Source organism: Falco biarmicus, chromosome 18 (genome assembly GCF_023638135.1).
Source record: "Falco biarmicus isolate bFalBia1 chromosome 18, bFalBia1.pri, whole genome shotgun sequence".
Classification (NCBI taxonomy): Eukaryota; Metazoa; Chordata; class Aves; order Falconiformes; family Falconidae; genus Falco; species Falco biarmicus.
In genome coordinates this window covers 4,431,048-4,454,037 of record NC_079305.1, presented here as the reverse complement: position 1 = coordinate 4,454,037, position 22,990 = coordinate 4,431,048, and the positions used below count along the sequence as shown (strand labels likewise).

Below are 22,990 nucleotides of genomic sequence, written 5' to 3'. Positions count from 1 at the left end.
ATACTGGTCTGTGGGACAGGCTGGTACGATTCTCCTCATCTTTGTAACTTATTTTTACAGGTGAGGTGTGGTGAGTTTGGGCAACTTGCCTAGAAGTCCCACAGCAAACGAGTGGCTTAACTAATGGATAGAACCTCCAGATCCTGGCTCTCTGCTCCCTGCTGTGGATTGCATGGCCGAGGGAACAGGTCAACGAGACAGCCTGTGTCCATCCTGTGTCCGCAAGTCTTGGGGGAGGCTCAGTTATTCTTGGGTGCTAATACATCCACGTTCTGTAAATATAATAGTAGCTTCAAAACAGGGTGTACTTGCTATTCCGCATTTTCTGCCTCCACATCGCTGTCATCTGTGAGAGGGAAGTCGCGCAGGGTTTTCTGAGTGGTGTAGTTTTTGGGTTGCATGGGGCATTCCTGGCTTAGGATTGCCTGGGTAAAGGAGAGAAGAAGTCATGCTTTAGTAAAAACGGTGATTAATTTGAACAGTTATCGGGAGTATTAGCACTTCAGAGAAAGCCAAAGTAGCCAAGAACTTTCACCCAGGGAATACAAGCTGTGAGTTAAGGGGAGGATCGTAGCTCTAAATGTTTCTGGTTTTATTGTCTTGAGTTTTTCGGCCCTTTTCTGAGGGCAGAGTAGAGCCCAAAAGGGAAGGCACAAACCCTGGCAAGTTTATTATCTCCCCCAAAATCTCTGGATTATCAATCCCCTATACTTTAAGGGAATAAAGACTACTTAAACTCACAATCTTCTCCTCTTTAGCGGGAGGGTTGCGCAGGTACCAACAGAGAGGAGCATAAGTGATATTGATAACTCCAATGATGACCATCAGCCAGGGAAACCCAATAGCTCGTACAATTGCACCGCCCGTGGATGGACCTGCAAATTTAAAAGTTAAAGAAGGCTAAGATAAGAGAGAACAAAAGATGCCTTTCCAGTTTGGAGGGGATCTGTGAATCTACGGTGACTGGGTTGCAGACTCCCTGCCAGTTGCTTGCAGTGGACGCTGGGTGGAGGAAAGGGAGTGATAAACTTATGGAGATACACACTGAGTACATCATCCCATGAGTTCTTCCATACCAATAGCAAAGCCCATGCAGAAGGCGACATCAGCTATGGCATAGACATTGCCGTAGACGGAGGTGTGGCGAAGATCCACAAGGTAACCCATGATGGGCATCATTGAGGAGTCCACCATTCCTGCCGAGAGCAAGAAGGACCCGATCAGTCCTTGCCTTGTCTGAGGGCGGTGGCGAGAGCTGCGTTTGAGCTGTGCTGCAGACCCTGACCACCAACAGCTTACCTATGGCAAAGCCAAGCCCACCGTTTGGGCCAATCAGCCCATAAATATTTTTGGCCAGAGGTACCTTTGAGAGGAGAGAGAGAAGATTTGTGAGTGAGGCCAGAAGAGCTGGATGAGGTGTGAAGGTGTAATATAGCTGTGAATGAAACGCGCGTGCAACCACTGAACTGGCTGTCATCTGCTGTCTGCCAGGCACGTAACCCCATCGCCGTACTGTCGCCCACTGCCCCTGCTGATTCTTCTACAGAAAGGTCTCAGAATTGTCTTGCGCTACTTACACAAAGGAGACTAATCCCCACCACAGCCATGCCAATCAGGGAGCACAACCACCTGCAACGAGGCCGCAGTTAGGAGAGGGCAGATGTCCTCAGTGTGCACAACACCACGAGTGTCATTCATGCTGAAAGCACAGGACTGGGCTGGGTTGCACTGAAATCTCTTATATTCCACTTACCGGCCCATTTTGTTAGCCAGAATCCCAAACAGGTTGGTGCCGATGAGGTAGGATATGCTGGCAGGGAGAAATGCCATCCCTGAGAGAGAAGGGGAGAGAAAGAATAAAAAAAATAAAAAAATAAAAAAAAAAAGATTGTGTAATCCCTGAGCAAATATAGGGGATTTGCAAAAATGTTCACTAACTGCCTCTCTCGTTTGGAGAATATCACGAGCCAGGCAAGACAAGGTAACGTCCCGTGCCCACTCTGTGGGTGCCCAGCTGTGCACTGGTTGTTTCTCTGTGTCCCCCACTGCCATTGCTCCATGTCACGGCTGCGCTGGCTGCCCCGCTGCTCCGTGCCCTGTAGAAGTGGGGGGGGGGGGGGGGGGGGGCAGGTGTCCCTCTGTGAAAACAGAGGGAAGCGTGGAAAATGTTTGCTTTTGATGCTGGGAGACACGCAGTGGTGCAGTGATTCACCCACAAGATCTGTGAGACAGAAGCTAAATGCAGAACATTTTTGTCCCCACTTCAATGAGCTCGTCCTTCTTTCCCGTCATAGTTTCTTCCTCTTCCACCTTTCTACCCTTGCCTTCTGCTTTTCATTTACTAAATAAAGAGGGGTAAAATAACTGTTTAAGTCAAAGGCCGTGGGGGTCATTATGTAGACAAAATTAAATATTTGCACTGCTTGTTGATTTACCAGTTGTTTATTTTTAATATGCTCTCCCACTGACTATAAATAAAACTGATCAGCTCCATTTCAATAAGACAACTTCCTTATTGGAACACGCCTATGGTTAATTTTCTTTCCTCTCACTAACAACTACAGAACATGGTTAATCCTGCAGATGTAGTCCAAGTTGTTTTGTTGGGTTTTTTTTTTTCAGTGGGCAAACTGAAGCATACAAATAAAGAAGCCCCTTACGTTCATAACGGCTTGTGAGACAGGTGGCTTGTGGTTGGACTGTGTCTAAATCCAAATCACTCTCAAATCTCAGGTACCTGAAAACCTAGTGTATATTTGGGATTTTCTTTGATATCTGCTGACCTCTGGGTACTGCTAAGTCACCTCAAAGCTTCCCCTTGAGTTCAGTGGTGACGGGGACAGCCTGGAGAGCTTTTCTCAGCCTGTGACATTTGTGGTTACCAGGCAGCTATGCTGTCCCTTCTCCTCACTGCCAGAATCCTTGGGATGCTGCTTTACCCTTGTCCATCCTTGCTCAATCGCTTGCTCCTGAGAAGCATCGTAGGCTCTTATCGGGATGGATGCTCCTGCCTGACCAGAGGATAACTCGATTAGGAGCTCTCAGCCCCCCTGCTCCTGGGCTGCAATTCAATTTGGGATCTGAGTGTAGCCTGGGGCACCCCTCGGGTCATTCCACAGCCAGTTGGGGTTTATAACGATTCGTTTTTATTTTTGTAGCAAACACAGACAATGTTATCTCCACATCACATTTTCTAGGCAGCTGGTAATTAGCACGTATCATCCTGTCCTGCCTGGGACTCTGTAAATGGCCTTGTTTTACTCAGAGCTGCCTCTGCAAAACCCATCTGGCTGCCACGATTTCAGCCCAGCACGATACCATTATCTGCCCTGCAGAAGACGGGATTCGACAGGCTTCCTGTGCACGAAACAGCCTTTCTTCCACTGTTACTGCTCTTGTGGGGAGCCTGATTCTATACAATTTTTTCAGTAATAGAGAAAAGCACATTGTATAGCTACCACTAAGGACATTTCCAGCTGAAATTGGAGCAACACGCAGCCTGGGATCACTTGCTCTATGCGGGTGAGGGCATATGTTTTCTTCTTTTCTAGAATGATCTAAGAGATTATTCAATCCACCTTGCAGGGCCGAAGCAGGACCGGTTCTAGCTAAACTGTGTCAAGCAGCTGTTTGGGAGTAGAGGCTGCAAAGCACACCACCTACCTAGCTGCCATTTCGGGGAGCACATGGTTTGCATCATCCAGATGGGCAAGGTGGGCTCCAGCATGGCCACCCCCATGTTGGAGAAGCAGAGGGCACCTGACAGGGAGAGAGGGGAGAAATGCTCCGGTTTAGCCACCTTTTGCTGCAGTTTCAAGCAGGCATGAGTGAATCTCTTCAATCAGCAGACGCAGTTTGCACAAAGAGGAGCACGGTGCGTGCTGACGTCCGCCCTTACCTGCAGCCACCAGGATGTAGGGGTCTCGCAGCAGGGTGAACACTGGCGTGCCTTTGGTGCTCTGCGGGATGGCAAAGGGGGGTTATGTGGCTGAGAGCCACGGGTGCCTTCGCACCCATCCTGGGCTGGGTGCCTGCACAGCCCTCCTCCTCGGGGAACACCTGCCTGCTTCATTCACGCTGCCTGGCGCCGGCTCACGTGCGCGCAGGCATCTGTACTCACCTCGGGGGAGACCTTGGAGGGCTGCAGTATGCAGAGCTGCAAAGCTGGGAAGAAAAACCTGACATTAGCTTACTCCTGGCAACAGCATCACTTCGATCTGCATTTCCCTCTGGCTTTTCCTTCAGCCTGACCCCTTTCATCAGCAGAACCCCCGGGCAAGCAGAAACTGTCTGGGGACATTGTTCAAGCGGGCAGGGGCAGAGGGGGCTCCCTCCTGTGAGAGGGAGCAGCCAAACTCCCTGGAGTGAGCTGCGTTAGAATTGTTTTGTCAAGCCACGAAGCAGTCAAATGTGCAAGTGCTCTCCGTCAGGCTGCCAGCTGCCTGCTGGGGAGCCACAGCTAGAGCATGACAGAAATTAGATCTGGAAAAGAACAGGATTAAAAAAGAAAGTTTCATATGGATGGGACCTGCGTTTCATTTTCCAAAAGCTCTTACACGCTTCATTAAAGATATCTTGCATTACATCTAGGCAAAGATGGTAACTGTGACTATAATTTAATTAGCTTAATATTTCCCACTAAAAATGCACGTTTCTGCTGTCTATAACTTTGCGGTTACGCTCTGAAGGCTCTCGTGGCCTGCATCTGTAATGCAGCGATCAGAGAAAGAACAAGGATCACCATTTATGCTGGCAAAGCCTAATTCCTTCATGGCTGGTGAAGAGGCTGCAGACAAGTGTGCCTTTCACAAAGAATTCGCAGTTCAAAGAGCTTTACTGAATGTGCTATTCAAGCCATTAAAGCAATCAGGGGGTTTATTAAGTAATGAGGCACTAATTCTTACTCTATTGCTATGCCAGTCATCTGGTGGTAGAAAACATATGATTTAGCAATAACAGAATAACCGGTGCTGATCATATCACCCATGTTGTATTAATGTGCTTCTTCCCTCACACAAGCCCTGCGCGATTCTCCCCGAAATGTCCACGTTTATATCTTTTTACATGTTTTTTTGTTGTGGGTTTGGTTTTTTGGGGGGGGGGTTTGTTTTGCTTTTTTTTTTGTATGATTAAACCGTTTAGCTTCTCACCTCCATCCAAGAGGGCGAGGAATGCCAGGACCAGGAAGGGAGATGCTTTCCCCACGAATTCGTACATCACGCTCCCAAAAGGGGCCCCGACTGCAAGGGAAGGGCTGCGTCACACAGCAGCAGTGCCACCGTCCCCAGCGCCTGGGCAGCAGCGCTCGGCTCCTGCCGGCGGGGTTTCCTCTGAATCCCCCGGCGGGTGTTTGGTGGAGGTGGTGGGAAGGTGTCAGGTCCCGTGGGCAGTGGCTGCGGAGGGTGAGCAGAAGGAGGGAGGAGGACAGGTGGCCGTGCCATGGGATGCTGCTGGGGAAGGGGTGCAGCCCGGCAGGTGGAAGCCATAGGTGGTGGCCAGCAAAGCTCTGGAGATGCTGTTGCTGTAAACTCCGTTGGGAGGAAGGTTTCCTTACTCAGCACACCCAAGGCCAAGCCTCCAAGAGCGATCCCCATTGCGTTGCCCCTCTCGAAGTCATCTGTGTACACGCTGGCCAGCATGCCCAAGCCTGGGAACAGAGAGAAAGCAGAAGCCACATGAGGCTGGCTGGTACCATGGTGGTGGTGGCCCTCTCTGAAAGCAGCCTGGGCTTTTGGGGGGATTTATCTGCTTGCCGCTGGGCTGTGTGGGTGCGCTGTCTGTGCCAGCCCAGCAGGCATGGCGAGGAGGACTTTGAAGGCCCTTGGTGTGTCTGTGCTGCTCATCATTCCTGAGACAGTAATTGAACCCGGAGAAGGGGAGCCGACGTAGGGACTGAGGTGTAGTGAAAACACTTACCTGCAACTGATGAGAACGATGATCCAACGCCTTGGAGGGCTCGGGCGATGAACAACAAGGTGTAGGTGCCCGAGAAAGCAAACACTGTGGAGGAAGGGGAGAGACAGCATCAGGCAGAACCATGGACTGAGCGTTAAAACCCTGCAGAGGGTTAGAGCAGCCTCAGCTTGCACCAGTTTGGGTGCTGGAGGGGCAGAGGGCCACTCGTACTTTCTTGTCACCAGTTTCTGAGACCGGTTGCTCTGCTCTCACTCCTTTCTCCTGCATGGGGACAGCAGTGCAGGCACAGACCAAAGGATTTTCTCCTGTGACACTGTGCATGAAGGGCAGATGGAAGGGAAATACTCACTGACTGTGGAAAGGAACATGATGATGAATCCAATGAACATGGGGATGTGGTATCCTATCCTGGAAAGGGAACAAAGAGGCACCGTCTCAGGGAGGGTTCTTCATTTCAGCTTGAGATCTGGTCTTGCTGCCCAGTCTTAACACACACGTCTCTGTGGGGCTGGTAAGCATCTCCTGAACGTGTGGATGCGCCCAAGGAAGCATCCAGTGTCTAAGTGCCCCCAGATAACACTGTAAAGCCCACCCAGGGACATGGCTCTGTTTTACCAACTCATCTGCCCACCCAGACCACGCGGAGATGAGCCCAGCACAGCTCACACAGGTCTGCTAGAGACAAAGGCAAAGAAAAACTCTGGGGCAGAAAATCTGAAAACAACATTATATCCGCAGTGAGGTGGGAGTCTTCATTTGTTTGGTGGTTATTGGTATTAAATAGCATGTCTGCACCTGAGGAGAGCATTAGTGAAGCTTATGTTGTAATATGAACACGCAAGCCATTTGTAAGCTTTTAGAAAAGGTAAGATTTATGCTGATTTTGATGCATATATTCTCCCGCTTGCTGTTCTCCCCCCGGTTCCTGTCACTCCGTGGTTGCAGTGGTCGCACATGCAGCCCAGCCCTTTGCTGCTCAGCTGATGGCAATCGCCTTTGCAGGCAGGAGCTGCCTGTCCCCGCAGGGCTCCATCCCGGCATGAACCCAGGTCTCTGACCTACCTGTTGGTCAGAAGGCCCACGGATGGGTTGACCACCAGCTGTACGAGAGCCTTGGAGGCAAACAGCAGCCCCACACGGACATTTTCCTTGGCGAGGAACTCCTCGCCTTCCAGGCAGCTGCTCGGCAGCGGTGGGCTGCTGGTGGGGGGCTGTGGCGGGCGGCTGCTCTCTGTCCCATTCACCAGCTCCACGGCGCTGGTGGAGCCCGAGACAGTCACCGTGGTGTTGTCAAAATAGAACATGGAGGAGAAGAGAGAAGCCTTTGAGGCTGGAGGAGCCGGCTCAGTCTGGGCTGAGTCGACAGAGCTGTTGCTGCCTTCATATTCTGTTGTATAAAGGAAGGTGGGGACAATCGGTACTGGAAAAAAAAAAAAAACCAAAAACCCAGGGAAGGGATTAATTAGTAATTTTACTCCATTTTCTGGCTCAGCACACAGCTGAACTGAGTGGTGCTGGCCAGGTGTCGGTGTCCTGGAAGCTCCCAGCACCCAGCCCTCCCCACAGCTTTCCCTGCCGGCACTGACTGGAGAGCGACCGAGGAGCCAACACGCCGAGGTGGCACCCAAAGCACAGCAAGAACCCCACGCCGTACCCACGACTGTCAGCAGCATGTTGTCGAGCAGCAGCGCGACGAACACCACCACCAGCACCAGCCTCCGCGACACCCTGCCCGCTGCCAGCCAGCGCCAGGGCACACCTTCGGCAGCCGGGGGCATGGCTGGGAGCCTGGAGCTCAGCCTGGGTCCTGCTGGCTCCTGGTCCTCAGGGCTGATGGTCTCCTGTCACCTTTAAAGAAAAGGCTCTGGGTTACAACCTCCCGCAGCTCATGGCTTCTCCCTTGAGAACACAAATCTTGAGGTCACTTGGCACCTGTGTCCTCCAAGAGCTGGGTGCTGTTCCCCAGGAGCTGGGACCACCAGCTTTGCTATCAAAGACCATGGTTTTATCGAGCTTGCATTTAAAGTTGCAGATGGAGTACGCTCTAACCCGTTTCCACTCTCCTGAGACATCTTGTACCTGCTTCAAGGCATCGTTTAAGTCTTCTTCCAAAGACTGAAAGCACGGATCAAGCCGGTAGCTTATCTATGGTAATCTCTACATCTTTTATTCCGTGTTTGTTCTTTGGAGATTAAATTCAGTCTCAAAGGAAATTCATTTACCATGCATGTCTTTTCATTTGACCTAATTGAAATGTCATGGCAAGAATCAGGACTTAAAAGCCTAACATACGTCATGTAAGATCAGGGCTTCAGAGGAGCTGAGAGAAGATTGCTTGCTTGGTCACACTGAAAATATCAATCAGAAATTTGCACTAAACCAACCAAACAATTAGCTAATTACGTTCTTACAGCTCTTAGGCACTTCAGAGTCTAAGTGGCAAAATGAATGGAGCTGAGTCCAAACGGTCACCCTTCCCAATAATCTTGTGGTTTCCTGAAATCCCAGGCAATGATATGTATCAATTTTTAATTAAAAAAACCCAAATTCAAACCCTCTATCATCTATCTTCAAACCCTCTATCATCAAATATGAATGCCACACAGGTCACTAAGTTGGGAAGCAGGGATGGTTTCTCACTGTACCTCCAAGTGCTAGTAAATACCAAATAATAGAATTAATGCGAGAGAAGATATATATATATATAAAAAGTACAAGAGAGAGAGAGAAAGGGTAAGGAAGCATAGACAATAAAGACATGTAGACTAATGTAGCCCTCACGTCTCAAGCCACAAACCCTGTCCCCTTCTCAAAGCAAACCTGTTGTGTGGAGCAGAGGAAACCAAACTCTTACCCTGGAGCCCATTTTGGTGCGAGGAGCCGGCTGCTGCTGCAGGAGGTAGTGTGGTCTGCAGCTGCTGCTCCCGGAGGATTTATGATTACCTTTTATCAGAAGAGGATATGAGTGTCCCTCTTCCATGGAGATTTAATTGGAACCTCAAACAAGTTTCATTCAGCCCTGCAGCTCCTTCTGCGTCAGAGCAGGACGGTGGGGTGGGCTGAGGGGGACTGGGAGGAGAGAGGCAGGAGTGTTTATCTGCAGCAGAGACACCTGCTTTCCAGGCTTTCATCAATGCTTATCTGTCTCTTAAGAGTCACCTTAACTCTTGCCTGGATCTGAGCACACCGAACACACTGCCCAGGGACTGCACAGCCCTCCCTTCTGTGGGGGTTGTGGGGGGCAGAGAACGGATTCATCACTGGGGGCCAAGGCTGGCATCGTTAAATGGCCCTGAGAAATGCATTTGTAAATAGTCTAGGTCTTGGGCTGGTCTCCAGTGACTGATGGCCGTTCTCTTGCTGCCCAACGCTGCTTGTCCTTTGTACAGCTGCTCTTGTTGCAACCACGGCTCCGTGTTACACATCCTGGAGTAAAACCAGGCAAATCTCACCACCAAGACCCGCAGCACGCCAGGGATTTTTGGCTAACTGCAGAACTCAGGGAGCACAATTTGATGAAAGAGGGATATCACACGAGTTGCTCTTCCCTGCTCCCTCTGCACATGTTTGCACATCACCACAGGCTGTACGTGTGTGTTTAATGGGTCAAGCCCGTGAATGTTGGCAGTGGGTGCGGGTCCGTGGGCTGGGTGCGTGAGTGTCGCTGCTGCCGTGTGCAGCGGGCATCAGCCAGCAAGTGGGGAAGGGCTTGCTGGGTGGGTGGGAGAGGGTCCTGCAGGATACACAGCCGAAAAGGCAGCAGCTGGGGGGTTTGCTAAAGGGTCTGTGTGGAGGCTTTGCAGGGACACCTGCATCGCTTTGCAGCCTGCAAAGGGAGGGAAAGGAGCTGCACATCCAACAGTCCCGCAGCAGGCAGTACCAGAGTTGCTGCTTCACCTGTGGGATGTGGTACAAGGAGCTGCCTCCAAAGCATCCCTTCCCAGGCAGGTTTTTCCTTGATGTGCTGAATGTTTTTAGCATTAGAGGGCAAATAAACTGAAAGAGAGATCTTCCTCAAAAGGAAAAGAGAAATACTTAGGCCACTGCATCTCATGCTGTGGGCTGGTCCATAGGATGCTGAGAAGCTGCCTTTGCCTAGTGCGCAACGTAGATCAGCTTTTCAGGATTTCCAAAACTATGTGTGACGATAAGCGTTCATAGTGGATGTAAATACTTTTAAGGCCAGAATGCACTGATCTGACCTCTGATTTCTGAGAGGTGTGAGGGAACCTCACCTCTCCCCTGGGTATCAACAGGTTGTGGTCCCTCCACAGCTGAGTTCTGCCTTTGCCTCCTTCCTGCAGAAGGATGCTGGTGGTGGGGTGCCTGTCCACAGCCTTTCCCTACACCATTATGCTGTCTGCTTTGTCTCAAGGAGATATTTCTTGGCTTAACAAGGCCGGTTTCTCCTAAGTAAAGCTGGGTGGGAAATCATAGCCGTGCATGGGTGAGCAATGCATGCATGAATGGCAATGGCATGTCATTTACAGTGTGATCTCTTTTCTTTCATCATTCCTGTTTTCTTAAAGTTTTGACACTTGGCTCTGTGATTTCTTTTTAAAAGCAAAACTGATACCATCGTACATTCAGGATACAGAGATTTACTGCGGAGAAAGAAAATGCATCCTAAACATATTCACCTTTTCTCTGCTGGCATGTGGATCTGCCACTGAGGCCATTTATCTGGCTTCTGCATGGCCGAAAACTATTGCCAGTAACGTGAGATGAGTACATCCTCCCGAGGAATTCCCTGGGTGTGCGTTAGAGCAGAAGTTGAAGCCTTTAAATATATTTCATGAGCTGAGAGTGGAATGTCTAGGCCTGGAAATGACTTTCTGAATAGCTGCAAAGCAGACAGGATGAGCAGTGCAGCACCACCATCTACTGAGGGAGCTCAGAAGTGCTCAGCTGTTCGTGGGCTCTGGATAGAAAATGATTCAGCTTCTTTCGGTGAGGAGGGGCACGCGGAGACAGTTATTGTTGTTATTGTTATCTTTTTTTTTTTTTTTTTTTTTTTTTTGCAGGCCCTGAGGTCAGGACACATGTTGTTTGGCAGCCCTAAGCCGCTGCAGGGGATTGCGGTGTCATGTCACTTGTTTTGCAGAGATGATGGGAAGCTTACTCAGATGTGCTCTGGAGGCATTTCCATGTGTCTGTCGGATTTTTCCAGGCAGTTCTCTTGGAGACGTGTTTTTTTTTTAACCATTATAAATGTTTGCCATGAATTTTTCTTTCAATAACCCTACCAGGGGAAAAAAAATATGACTACAATTTTCTTCCTGGCCAGACTGAGATAGTAAAATATGGTGAATGTTTCTTATGTAATAAAAAGTATAAAAGAATTTATGGGCTGTCTCGGGGCCCGGAGTAGGATGTGGGTCTGAAAAATCACTGCTAGTGGACCTCACACCGGCTCTGCCTGCTGACCGCGGTGCCGGGGGCTTCAGCCGGCAGCAGGCTGGAACAGCGAGGTCTGGGTGCCGCTGGCACCCCAAGGTGCGCTGGAGCACCCCTGGCAGCGGGGGCTGCCCCTCCGCTATGGGCCACTTGCTGTCCCTTCTCCTGAGCAATTGTTTGAGGGTTTTTTTTTTCCAATGGGCTCATCCAGTCCTTGGTACCTTGTTGCTCTACAAACAAGCATGGCATTGCCGGTATCTCATTGAAAACATGTTCCCCCAAGGTATTTCCAGTTGTAATGGAGAAGGCGGTATAATATTGGTTTGTAACATCAAACAGTTCTCTCTCACTGCTAGGTGGGGAGGAGAACAAGCAGCCACTATTAAAATTTATCCTGTATGAAGAGATGCACAGCCCGTGAGGAAACAGAAGGCTGACAGACTAATGGTTTCCTGGAAAAAGGTGTTTACAAACAACCTGCTATCTTTTTTAATTAAAAAAAGCGGCCAGCACCTGGTGGCTCTCTGAAGGCAGCATTGCTGCGTCCCGTGTCTTCCCAGCCACTCACCCCTCCTGCCAGCTGGCTTCCTTGTCTTTCTTTCTCTCTTTCCTTCTTTCCTACCTTCTTTCTTTTTTCTCTTTCTTCCTGTTCCCTTTTTCTTCCTTGTCCTTTTTCTCGTTTCTATTTTCTTTTTATCTTCCCTTTTTTATTCTTTTTCCTTTTGCCATTCCCATTCCCTTTTCCTTTTTTCCTTTTCTTTTTCGTTTTCTCTTTTGCTTTCCCTTTCCCTTTTGCTTTCTAATTCTCTTTTTCTTTCTCTCTTTTTCTTTCTCTCTTTTTCTCTTGCCTTTTCCCTGTTCTCTTTCCTTCTCCCTTTCCCATTCCCTTTTCCTTTTTTCCTTCTCCTTTTCCCCTTTCCCTTTTTTCCTTTCGCTTTTGCTTTCCAATTCTCTTTTTCTTTCTCCTTTCTTTTTTTATTTTTTTTCTCTTTTTCTCTTGACTTTTCCCTGTTCCCTTTCCTGTTCCCTTTTCCTTTTGCTTTCCCTTTCCCTTTCCCTTTTGCTTTCACTTTCCAATTATCTTTTTCTTTTTTCTCTTTTTCTTTTTCTCTTTTTTCTTTCTCTTTTCCCTGTTTCCTTTTCCTTTTCCGTTTTGCTTTCCCTTTCCCTTTTGCTTTTGCTTTCCAATTATCTTTTTCTTTTTTCTCTTTTTCTTTTTCTCTTTCTTCTTTCTCTTTTCCCTGTTTCCTTTTCCTTTTCCGTTTTGCTTTCCCTTTTGCTTTTGCTTTCCAATTATCTTTTTCTTTTTTCTCTTTTTCTTTTTCTCTTTCTTCTTTCTCTTTGCCCTGTTTCCTTTTCCTTTTCCGTTTTGCTTTCCCTTTTGCTTTTGCTTTCCAATTATCTTTTTCTTTTTTCTCTTTTTCTTTTTCTCTTTTTTCTTTCTCTTTTCCCTGTTTCCTTTTCCTTTTCCGTTTTGCTTTCCCTTTTGCTTTTGCTTTCCAATTATCTTTTTCTTTTTTCTCTTTTTCTTTTTCTCTTTTTTCTTTCTCTTTGCCCTGTTTCCTTTTCCCTTTTGCTTTTGCTTTCCAATTATCTTTTTCTTTTTTCTCTTTTTCTTTTTCTCTTTTTTCTTTCTCTTTTCCCTGTTTCCTTTTCCTTTTCCCTTTTGCTTTCCCTTTCCCTTTTGCTTTTGCTTTCCAATTATCTTTTTCTTTTTTCTCTTTTTCTTTTTCTCCTTTTCCTTTTCCCTTTCCCTTTTCCTCTTTTTCTCTCGTTCCCTCTCCCCCTCCCCGCCCCCGCCCCCCAGCACCAGGGCCAGCTCCCCGCTCCCTGCGGGCGGGGCGCGCGCGGCGCCGCTATATCTGCGCGTGCGCGGCGGGGCGGGGCGGGGCGAGTGTCGGGGAAGATGGCGGCGGTGCGGGCGGTGCGCGGGCTGGTGAACGGCGCCGGGCCCGGCGGGCCGCGGGAGCAGGTGGCGGCCCTCACCCGCGACTACCTCTCCCAGCCGCGCCTCAGTGAGTGCGGGGGGCCGTGGGGCCTGGCGGGGGGCCTTGGCCCGGGGCCTGGCGGGGGGCGGTGGGCGGTGGGGCCTGGCGGGGGGCGGTGGGGCCTGGGCCGGGCGGTGGGGCCTGGCGGGGGGCCTTGGCCCGGGGCCTGGCGGGGGGGCGGTGGGGCCTGGGCCTGGCGGGGGGCGGCACGACAGGGGCTGCACCCCGGGGCACGACGGCTCTGTGGGCGCCTGTGGGCTGCGGGGGGGGGGGGGGGGCAGGTTCTGTTCCCTTACAGCGAGGCTGGGCCGTCTGCTGAAAAAGGGGAAATGCAGGAGCCTCAGCACACCCCCCTGACCGTGCTGTGGCGGGGGGGCAGCGTTGTCTGGGGGGGGGTCTGGCCTTTTTTTGGTGTAGGCAGTAATTACGCAGGTGGCTGTACCTGTGTGCGTACCCATGGGGCGAGGGGGGGGCAGGGGCTTCTTTGGAACGGCTGCCTGGCTTGTGGGCCACATCCATCATCACAGCCTCAGCCCCCCAAGCCTCCTGCCCCAGAGTGGAGCGGAGGCTCCAGCCCAGCGTGGAGCCAAGGTGCCTTCCTGCTCCGCTCGCATCTTTCCGTGTCAGTTTTGTTTTTTCCCCAAACTGCCACCACTTGCAAGCTGGGTACAGAAAACATTCCGGTTGTTTCTGATTTGTCATTGAACTGGTGGTTGATCTTAATGGGGACACGAGTTCTGGGCTGGTGAGCTGCTTTCAAGGGGAAATGGTGCTGGACGATGTCAAGGAAATGTTTTCTTGTGGCCGAGGCAAGCTGGCATAAGCCGTTTCACATGGATTGAGGAAGAAGTGCTCATGAGACAGTCATGAGATGGAACGCGCAAGAAAATGTTTTCCATTTCTTGCGGACAGTGGGCTGCAAACTCTTGCAGTCCAAGCAGAGCCTTTTTGTAGTGTGAGGTCCATGTAATTCTCCTGGCTGAGGTGAAAGGAGCAGACCAGCTTGTGCTTTTCGTGAAGACTAGTTCAGGGACACGTGTCCTGTCTCAGGGGGTTTTGCAGGATTTTGACAAGAGTAAAACTGTCAAATAGGAGAAATAAGTGTTCTGGCCTTAGACTGCTTTATACACCCAGTGACCCTCAAACCTTATCTAATGCAGTTTTGGTTATTGCCGATTAAGAGATTACATTGCAACAGTTCAAACCATTTAAGTGTAAATACTGTGTTGGTGACAGTCTAAACAACACGTAAGTGTGCCAGAGCTGGGCAGTCTGAAGTGGCTAAGCCAGGTGATTCCCCGTGGCCTGGTGCTGGTGGAATTTGTGATCTGTCCTAGTACCACGAGTGCCTGTTTCCTCTGCCTTGCAGTGTGACCAAGAAGAGGTGCTGGTGTCTCGCTTGTTCCGCAAATGGCTCCACTTGCTCATTTTTCCTTCCCGGGAATAAGTGACTAACAGTCACTCACTTGGTCACGGCTCCGTGTGACCCTGATAAAGCTTTAACTCAATTTGACTTTTATCTGTGGATCAAGTGATGCTGGGCTCTAGCTGGGATACTGGTGTGTTCTCAGAGCAATGCAGGAGGACTGTTTACTAAATTTTTCACAGCTTTTCCATTGGATTGCCAGCCGAGGGATGAATTCTGGGCGCGCAGTACCTCAGACAGTTGTATGTAATGCTAATACTTGAGCTGCTGATGTTTAAGACATGAGTGTTCTGATGAGCTGGCTAGCTGTGGCCTTCTATCAGGTGTTGATCCTTAAGTTAAACCAGGATAACCCCAGAGTAGGAGCAGTTTGGCTAAGGTGGAATTCAACCTTTTACGGTGTAGTGCATTGACTTTTTCTCAGAAGACAGGAATGGTGTTATAAAAGGTTGTCTCTTAGTGTGTCGAAAGACACAGCTCACTGTAGAACCTCTGCTGATCAGCTTCTGAGTGCAAGACCTGCTTGCTTTGCTAAGTACAGGCTTTCATTCACATGGGCTGTTTCAGTGTCATGGAGCAGGATGCTTCTGTGGTTAAAAAGAAAAAAACCTGGGAGCTGAGTATTGATATTAAGGTCTCCTTGCCAATTTGTTAGACATAAATTTCAGTGGCACTTTCTTTATCACGAGCTACAGATGTTATCCCTGCAACTGTGTAATTTTCTTCGCTTAAAATGTCAACTCTACATCATATTGGTGTTTCTGGTGGTGATCAACTTGTCCCTGGATGTAGACTTAAAGTGAATTTCTGTGACAGACAAGAAAATGGCAGTATCATATCTTGACGCTACCTCGGGTGCTTTGCAAGTAGCAGCAAAAAATGCTGGTAGTGGAATTTTTACCTAACCCTTCCTGTAGAGTTTAGGATAAACATCGAAGCCATGCAGAGCTGGGTCCAAAATCTGCAAACCTGAGGCTGGTGATAGGAATGAAACTTTGAAAACTTTATGTAGGATGTTCCTGATGTTCTGAGGAAGCACCTGACTTGTGGCTTGCTTTCTTTCAGCTTATAAAACTGTATCAGGTGTGAACGGCCCCCTGGTTATTCTGGATCAAGTTAAGGTAAAGATTCAGATTCTTAATACAGCTTTTTGAGGGAGGGTTTACATGAAAAGCTGTGACAAGTTAAATCCAGACTGCTATGTTGGGTTCTTTGAGCAATTTTAATGCAAGATATGTTTCTGACTTGAGATAAATGAGAATATGCAAGTTCCTGTAAAGCCAAGAAGAGTTGTCCAGGTCCTGGAAGAAAGGGAGAGTTGTTGAAACTGTTGGGAGAAAGAATGGAAACAGTGTTTCAGTTTCACCAAAATCCCCAGAATGTTTTCTAAACATGAATGTGGAAACATACCAATTGGCTTTGTTGTTGACCTTTTTGTTACCAGAGCATAAGTGCTTTGTGAAAGGAAACTGTAAACAGTTCTGGCTTGTTCTCAAATTACTGGTAAGCTGCTGTTGAAGGCAGGGGACTGATGCTGCATCATGGATTTCCATTAGTATTTCAGGACTACTAGGGCTATTAGAATGGCTTCTGCCAGGTCTGTCCACAGCCTGCAACACTGAGCAAACGTTGTATGGCCCCTGTAAAAATAGCTTTATTCTGATAAATTTTAATTACTTTGGAATGAGGGTTTTTTTGGTGATAAAATTATTCTTAAAAATAATTGAGTAGTTGCTAAGCTCAAGCTTGCTTGAAACAGTGAATTTGTTTTGTGACTGATCTGGATTTTAATACTTTCCACGATCTTTCTTGCTCATCCGCAGTTTCCTAGGTATGCAGAGATTGTCCACTTGACTCTTCCCGATGGCACAAGAAGAAGCGGGCAGGTTCTGGAAGTTAGTGGCTCCAAAGCTGTGGTTCAGGTATGACTAGGGACAGGAGTGTCTCTTGGTGCAACAGAAAAATATTTTTATTAGCCAGCATGTGTCTGAGCCATGTCAAATCCATCTTGCGATACGTTCTTCTGGTACTGTAAATTAAAAAAATCACCTACTTATTCCAGGTGCAAGTGGCATGAATAATTTTAGAAGATTGAAAACTGGAATACAGTGACACATTTTATTTGCATCCCCCCCCCCATTGATTTCTTTGCTTCTGGATTAAAGGAATCTTTCTGTAATTGTTTAGTATCAGATTAAAGATCACCTTCTATGCTATGTGGATGCAGGTATTTCTTCTAAGCAGCTGTTTCTTGCTAATATTCATTCTTATCTGAAGAACTTTACCCTGTTGGCAAAGGGAAATGCTTGAGATCAAAGGAATGGCACTGGGTTTGTTGGTTGCTGCTGATACACTTCATGAATTTAATTTAAAGTAGGTTGTTATGTGCTGTTTTGTACTAGCAAGCTGCTCTTGAAATCCTTTGCTTGCAGAGAACTGCCTTGCTTTTCTGCCCTTTGGCTGATCAAGTTCTCAAGCTGTGAAGCAGCATTCTAGTGTTTTTTTGTAAAGCACAATACCTATTCCTTTTTCCTGTCTTGTGGTGTTTTTTTTTCCTTCTGCTATATTTACAGGTATTTGAAGGAACTTCAGGTATTGATGCTAAGAAAACATCTTGTGAGTTTACCGGGGATATTCTTCGAACCCCTGTGTCTGAGGATATGCTTGGTAAGTCCTTGCATATTGCTTTGAAGAATGAACAGACTTACCACATGCAAACTTATTTTCACAGTAATCTACATTTTGATTTTATTCCTGTTTCTTGTAGGCAGAGTGTTTAATGGATCAGGCAAACCTATAGACAGAGGCCCCATTGTTTTAGCTGAAGATTTCCTTGACATAATGGGTATGTTCTTAATCCATTTCTGGTATGAAGTTAAGCAAATCTGGTGTTTCTGGTTTCTGAATGTTACGATAGATCTGGTTTTGAACATAGGATCTAGCTGTTGGGGGGCATTTAATCTTCTTTTTAAGTATGTGTGTGGCATCAAACTCAGATTTACACAGGTGCAGGAAGATGGGTAGCAGAAAATAACTGTTTTCTGTAATGCTTGGAAGCTGTTCTTTGAAGTGTTTGTAGACTATCTTAATTATACAGCCTCCAAAGATAAAAAGCTAATAACCTGGCAGGCTTTTCTGGAAAGCATTCTTACCACTTATGTGACTACGGAATGCCAGAGTCCTGGGTTCTGCAAAAGGCTCAGGCTTCACCAGGCACATCTAAAGATTTGTAGGGCTAACGGTGGGGTTTGTGCTTTTTGACATGAGCCCTAGGTCAGTGCTCAGAGTCACTGGTGGTTTGATCAAGCTTCAAACATGTACATGGAATAATGTGTTCTCTTGAAAAAAAAATACAACAGGTCAGCCAATCAATCCCCAGTGTCGTATCTATCCAGAAGAAATGATTCAGACTGGCATTTCTGCTATAGATGGCATGAACAGTATTGCCAGGGGGCAGAAAATCCCCATATTCTCAGCTGCTGGCTTACCCCATAATGAGGTGAGTACTCAAGGCTGCTCTCTACACTGTTAGTGGCTTGTGTTTCACTGGGGTTAAAAAGTAAACAAAGTTAAGTTCTGGTCTGTATAATAGCATCAAGTACACAGACTGTATTTTCCATTTTTTTCTCTTTAGATTGCAGCTCAGATATGTCGCCAAGCTGGCTTGGTGAAGAAATCCAAAGATGTGATGGACTACAGTGAAGAAAACTTTGCCATTGTGTTTGCTGCTATGGGTGTAAGTCAATATCATTGAAGGAAAATGGTGCTTGAGTAATAAATAAGACTACGCTGAGAGTAGTTGTAGTATTCTGTCTTAAATATGTAACTAAACAGTGCTAAATTCTTGGCTGAATGGCTGAAAATGCCAAATGACCAGAAGTATTGTGACAAAGTGTGTCTGATCAGGATAGAGTATCTTGAATTCTAGGCTGGAGATTTAAGTTAATTTTTAGAAGTAACTCATTCTGTTGGGAATGTAGGGGAGTCTGCATGATAAGGCAACCTTTGCTTTTGGATTATTATTGAGATGTTTAGACCTTGACATGATGCAAAATGTAGTGTTGTGAAGCCTGGTCTGGAACTGATGCCTTAATATTGTGACTTAGGTGAACATGGAAACTGCTCGGTTCTTCAAATCAGACTTTGAGGAAAACGGGTCCATGGATAATGTGTGTCTGTTCCTGAACCTGGCCAATGATCCAACGTAAGTAGTTACACCGTGTTGGCTGGGAAAAGCTGAGAAGAACGAGTAAATTGGAAGATGAAGCCTTAGTGGTGTCCTGCCAGATGTTACTTACGCCAGCATATTGCAGCAGAGTTGGATATGAAATGCTGGTACTCCACTTGGTGCATGTAGCAGATTTTCAGAGGGTTTAAAAGTGTCTGTAACTTAAACTGTTACCTTGCAGCCTTAAAGCACTTGTCATAAATAGTGCCATACTGTTCTATTTCAGCATTGAACGTATTATCACACCTCGTCTGGCTCTAACAACAGCAGAGTTCTTGGCATATCAGTGTGAGAAGCATGTGTTGGTCATTCTGACTGATATGAGCTCCTATGCTGAAGCTCTGCGAGAGGTATGCATTTATTAACTCTCACCCTGGGTGTTGGCAGAGAGTTTGTAGTATAAAGTGAGAATGTGAACTTCTGCTCAAGCTGTTATGATTAGTATTTGTTACACTGGTCTTAAATAGCCAGCGAGGCTTTTAGTTGTTGTTTGATTGTCTAGGACTATGTCCAGCAGTCGAACAGCTATTGCTTCTGTGATAGACTTGCTTCCCTGGTGGCATTCAGCAGTTGGGTATTATAGTTTGGGATTTGCCTTGTTGTTTTGTCCCACGTGTTGCGGTGACATGCTTCTCTTAGCAGGGGTTTTTTATTTTTGGTATTGCCCACAGGAAGAGGTATTGTTAAGTTGCTAGTGTAGCTTAATTAGGGGAGACAGCAGGTCTGTACGAGTGATCTGACTTGTTGGAAACATTTTTCTGGATTGCCTCAGGTTTCAGCAGCTAGAGAGGAAGTGCCTGGCCGTCGTGGTTTCCCAGGTTACATGTACACTGACTTGGCTACTATATATGAGCGTGCTGGGCGTGTGGAAGGCAGAAATGGTTCCATTACTCAGATTCCTATTCTTACCATGCCCAACGATGGTGAGTTATTTTCAAGTGTTTTTAATAAAGAGCACTTCAAAGGACTCCTTTGGAGCAACCTGCTTTATTTTGGACACAGCAAGATAGGATGTCCTGTGGCTGTTAGGTTTCCATTTGAATATTGCAGTTCTTAGCTGCCTTCTCTGTATTGCTAATAGAAATGCTTTGCCCGTTTCAGACTGCTGCACTCCTCTCTGGCCCTCTGTCAGGAGTGCTTACAGCTGTAATCCTTGCATAAGTGTGCTTGGTGACATACGGGGGTTACTAACTGATGGCATATTACTTCAGGAGTCAAAAAGCTGCTGTGTCAGTGCTAGGTTGGATATAAAAGGTCTGAGAACTGTCAAACCATTTCCCCGCTTCTCCCCACAGACATTACTCATCCTATCCCTGACTTGACTGGATACATCACTGAGGGACAAATCTATGTGGATAGGCAGCTGCATAACAGACAGGTGTGTACTGCACTGGTTAGAACATTTAAAATTACTCTGTACTACTTGAAGTAAGTATTAATGCTGAAATTCTTGGATGTCTTCCCTTCAGGTTTACCCGCCTATTAATGTCTTGCCCTCCTTGTCTCGACTGATGAAGTCAGCGATTGGGGAGGGTATGACCAGGAAGGATCATGCAGATGTGTCCAACCAGCTGGTATGTAAAAACCTCTTCCAAGAAGCAGAGGCATATTTCAAATACACCTTTTGTTAAAGGGCCTGTAAAGGGCATGCCAGACAGTTGCAATCCAGAACACTCCCTGAAGCTGCTTTAAAGCATTGACTGAGTGTTTTGTGAGACCCTTTGCTTGAGTTTGAGCAGAAATGGTTACTTGGATGATCAGGGTGAAAGCACTGCTGTTCCTATCCCTTCTAGTATGCCTGCTATGCTATCGGAAAGGACGTACAGGCTATGAAGGCTGTAGTTGGTGAGGAAGCTCTTACCTCAGATGATCTTCTTTATCTGGAGTTTCTGCAGAAGTTTGAGAAGAACTTCATTGCTCAGGGTAGGTGTTTCAGGAGCACCGCAGTGCGCATTAACACCTGGAAGGTCTTGTTCTCAGATCCATCTGGTGATGAGGCACTCAGTTTGTGGTTGCTTTCTGCAGGTCCTTATGAAAATCGTACTGTTTATGAGACCTTGGACATTGGCTGGCAGCTTTTGCGAATCTTCCCCAAGGAGATGCTGAAGAGAATTCCTCAGACAACGCTGGCTGAGTTCTATCCTCGAGATTCGACTGCAAAACACTAGCCACAGCTTCATCTCTAACTCCTTGCTCTGTGAAATGCTGTTTGTTTTCTTTTTTTCATGTGTTGGTGTTTACTTGTCGCCCTTACAATTAAGACCAAGAATAGGTGACACTTGTGCCAGTGTTCCAATGTAAAAACTGGTAGCAGTGTAAAATATCCCTTCTTCCAAAGCCTGGATCTTCAGGGAAATGTTTAGGCCAGCTCTTATAAATGTGCAATAGCTATCACAAAGCTTATTCTTGGTGGTTTTTTTTCTTTGAACTGGACCTATGGTAGACATTTCGAGAGAATGTCTGAGGCTTACCAGAAATTGCAAATCTTTACTTTCAAGCCAGGAGCACGTGGGTTAGAAAACATCAAAGAGCAAATGTGACTTCCTTTGTCCAAAGCATCTGCTTGATCTGGTTGTACGCAGTTGCTGCACTGCTGGCGGAACAGATGGCACTCTGCTGTCCTGCTGTTGTGCCTGAAGACCAGGCTAATGTGTGGAAAGCGTGGCGTATGACAATGTACCACTCTGAAAAATGCAAGTCACTGGTTTTTAACTGTGGCTTAAGATTGTTAAAGGTATGCATGAAGTGAAAAGCACCTAGCATGCCTATTGGTGCTCTCTGCTAGCAAAGGGTCTCTTTGGAGGCTGCAGGCCAGAGCGTTGCTACCTGAAGGTAGTATGATAAGGCTTAGTTGCTAATGCAGAGGTTTTAAATTGAAGTTTGCCGAATAAGCTTCCTAATTACCTTTTTCTTTTTTTTTTCCCCTTTGAATTCTGGAAATGGCAGAGACAAAACAATAGCTAAAGCATTCCGAGATTAGTAGTTTCCCAGTGGGCAAAACTATTGGTAGTTCAAGGCTTTGTGCTGCTACTGAAGGAGATTGAGATGTAAAAAAAAAAAAAAAAAAAAAACCAAAACCCAAAACAAAACAAAAACCCCCAAATCAACCTTTTATACCTGACACAGTTGTGCTGGTGGGAGCTTTTAAATATTGCAATTGGAGAAAGCAACTTAATGTGTGAATGGATATTTTGAATTCTGTTACAAAGCATGCTCTAGGTGGCATTGGGTCCTGAGTCATGTTTGAAACTGTTGTGGTTTGCACTCTAGGCACAGATAGATGAGGCTCCAAGCCCAGTGCTGGCAGGCTTTCTTGCTTTTTTCCAGGCTTAATGTACTCTGAGCTCTGGTCTAGCTAACCAAAGCATGTTGCACCTCTCTGGACACCTTCAGCGCTTGTCTAGGAAGGTGCTAACATGACGTGAATGATAGATTCTAATTCCAGCTTTCCCTGGCGTCTCCTAGTGCAGTTCTCTCTATAGTTTGTTCAGTGTTCTCTGTAACTTGGATGCAATAGCAACTTCATTCCAGTGCATTCCACCCTAAAGCTATGTCAAGTCTATTTTTCTTGAGGTAGGGATGGGAGGTCGGAAGTGTTGGCATGAGAATACCTTAATGTAAAGAATATCTAAATAAATATGGAAAGTGTTGAACAAAATGGAAGCTTTTGTGATTCTGTGCGTGAAAACAACTTTAGGACCCCCAGCGGCTCAAGGACATCCTAGCCACTGCTGGAAAACCTATTTACCTGAATGAAACTACTTCATAATGTGCTGAAAACACTTCACTTCCATTTCTGTGTGCAGCAAGGTTCCACTTGAGCCACCCCCACCTTATTATCACTAGAGCTGGCTGATTCTGATGATCAGGATTTGGCCTTTAGCTTCAAGACTAGACCTTTTTTCACTCACTGGAGGAGTGGGTGGGTGGTGCAGTCACGGGCAAAGGCTTTGCAGGAATGTGTTGGGGGTAGTTTGCACTGGAGGAGGCTAGGAAACCTTAAAAGGCTTTCTGAAAATGAGCTTAGGCATCTGA

General features: G+C 47.1%; 2 protein-coding genes across 4 annotated transcripts; one reads left to right on the top strand and one right to left on the bottom strand.

Annotated features, from left to right (window-relative positions):
* Positions 1-180: 180 nt before the first annotated feature.
* Positions 181-8,907, bottom strand: SLC18A1 (solute carrier family 18 member A1). Of its 3 annotated transcripts, XM_056363055.1 has the most exons (16): positions 8,771-8,903; positions 7,571-7,764; positions 6,979-7,336; positions 6,266-6,324; positions 5,917-6,000; positions 5,555-5,647; positions 5,151-5,240; positions 4,121-4,164; positions 3,899-3,959; positions 3,664-3,759; positions 1,754-1,832; positions 1,578-1,629; positions 1,300-1,363; positions 1,077-1,196; positions 742-875; positions 181-425 (listed from the first exon to the last, which is right to left on the bottom strand). In XM_056363055.1, the coding sequence occupies exons 2-16, from the start codon at positions 7,692-7,694 to the stop codon at positions 312-314; spliced, it is 1,572 nt and encodes a 523-aa protein (XP_056219030.1). In that variant the 5' UTR covers positions 7,695-7,764; positions 8,771-8,903; the 3' UTR covers positions 181-311. The 3 variants fall into 3 exon arrangements, 2 of the variants coding, with proteins under 2 accessions (XP_056219030.1, XP_056219031.1); XM_056363056.1 differs by lacking the exon at positions 181-425 and having other exon boundaries at positions 764-875; positions 1,046-1,196; positions 8,771-8,907; XR_008826010.1 differs by lacking the exon at positions 181-425 and having other exon boundaries at positions 764-875; positions 1,046-1,363.
* Positions 8,908-13,195: 4,288 nt separating this feature from the next.
* On the top strand, positions 13,196-22,613 carry ATP6V1B2 (ATPase H+ transporting V1 subunit B2). The gene is made up of 14 exons (XM_056363057.1): positions 13,196-13,328; positions 15,793-15,848; positions 16,551-16,649; positions 17,301-17,394; positions 17,495-17,572; positions 18,087-18,226; positions 18,362-18,463; positions 18,834-18,931; positions 19,182-19,305; positions 19,728-19,878; positions 20,251-20,333; positions 20,425-20,529; positions 20,749-20,878; positions 20,981-22,613. The coding sequence occupies exons 1-14, from the start codon at positions 13,220-13,222 to the stop codon at positions 21,121-21,123; spliced, it is 1,512 nt and encodes a 503-aa protein (XP_056219032.1). The 5' UTR covers positions 13,196-13,219; the 3' UTR covers positions 21,124-22,613.
* The last annotated feature ends 377 nt before the right edge of the window (positions 22,614-22,990 follow it).

Excerpts from the sequence above, each read along its gene's own strand:
- ATP6V1B2 (XM_056363057.1), top strand. The coding sequence starts at position 13,220 with ATGGCGGCGGTGCGGGCGGTGCGCGGGCTGGTGAACGGCGCCGGGCCC. Across the intron at positions 16,650-17,300 it reads GCTCCAAAGCTGTGGTTCAG|GTATTTGAAGGAACTTCAGG; the intron begins GTATGACTAGGG and ends CTATATTTACAG. Across the intron at positions 18,227-18,361 it reads CTGGCTTACCCCATAATGAG|ATTGCAGCTCAGATATGTCG; the intron begins GTGAGTACTCAA and ends TTTTCTCTTTAG.
- SLC18A1 (XM_056363055.1), bottom strand. The coding sequence starts at position 7,694 with ATGCCCCCGGCTGCCGAAGGTGTGCCCTGGCGCTGGCTGGCAGCGGGC. Across the intron at positions 4,165-5,150 it reads CCTCGCCCTCTTGGATGGAG|CTTTGCAGCTCTGCATACTG; the intron begins GTGAGAAGCTAA and ends TTTTCTTCCCAG. Across the intron at positions 1,364-1,577 it reads TGGGGATTAGTCTCCTTTGT|GTACCTCTGGCCAAAAATAT; the intron begins GTAAGTAGCGCA and ends CTCCTCTCAAAG.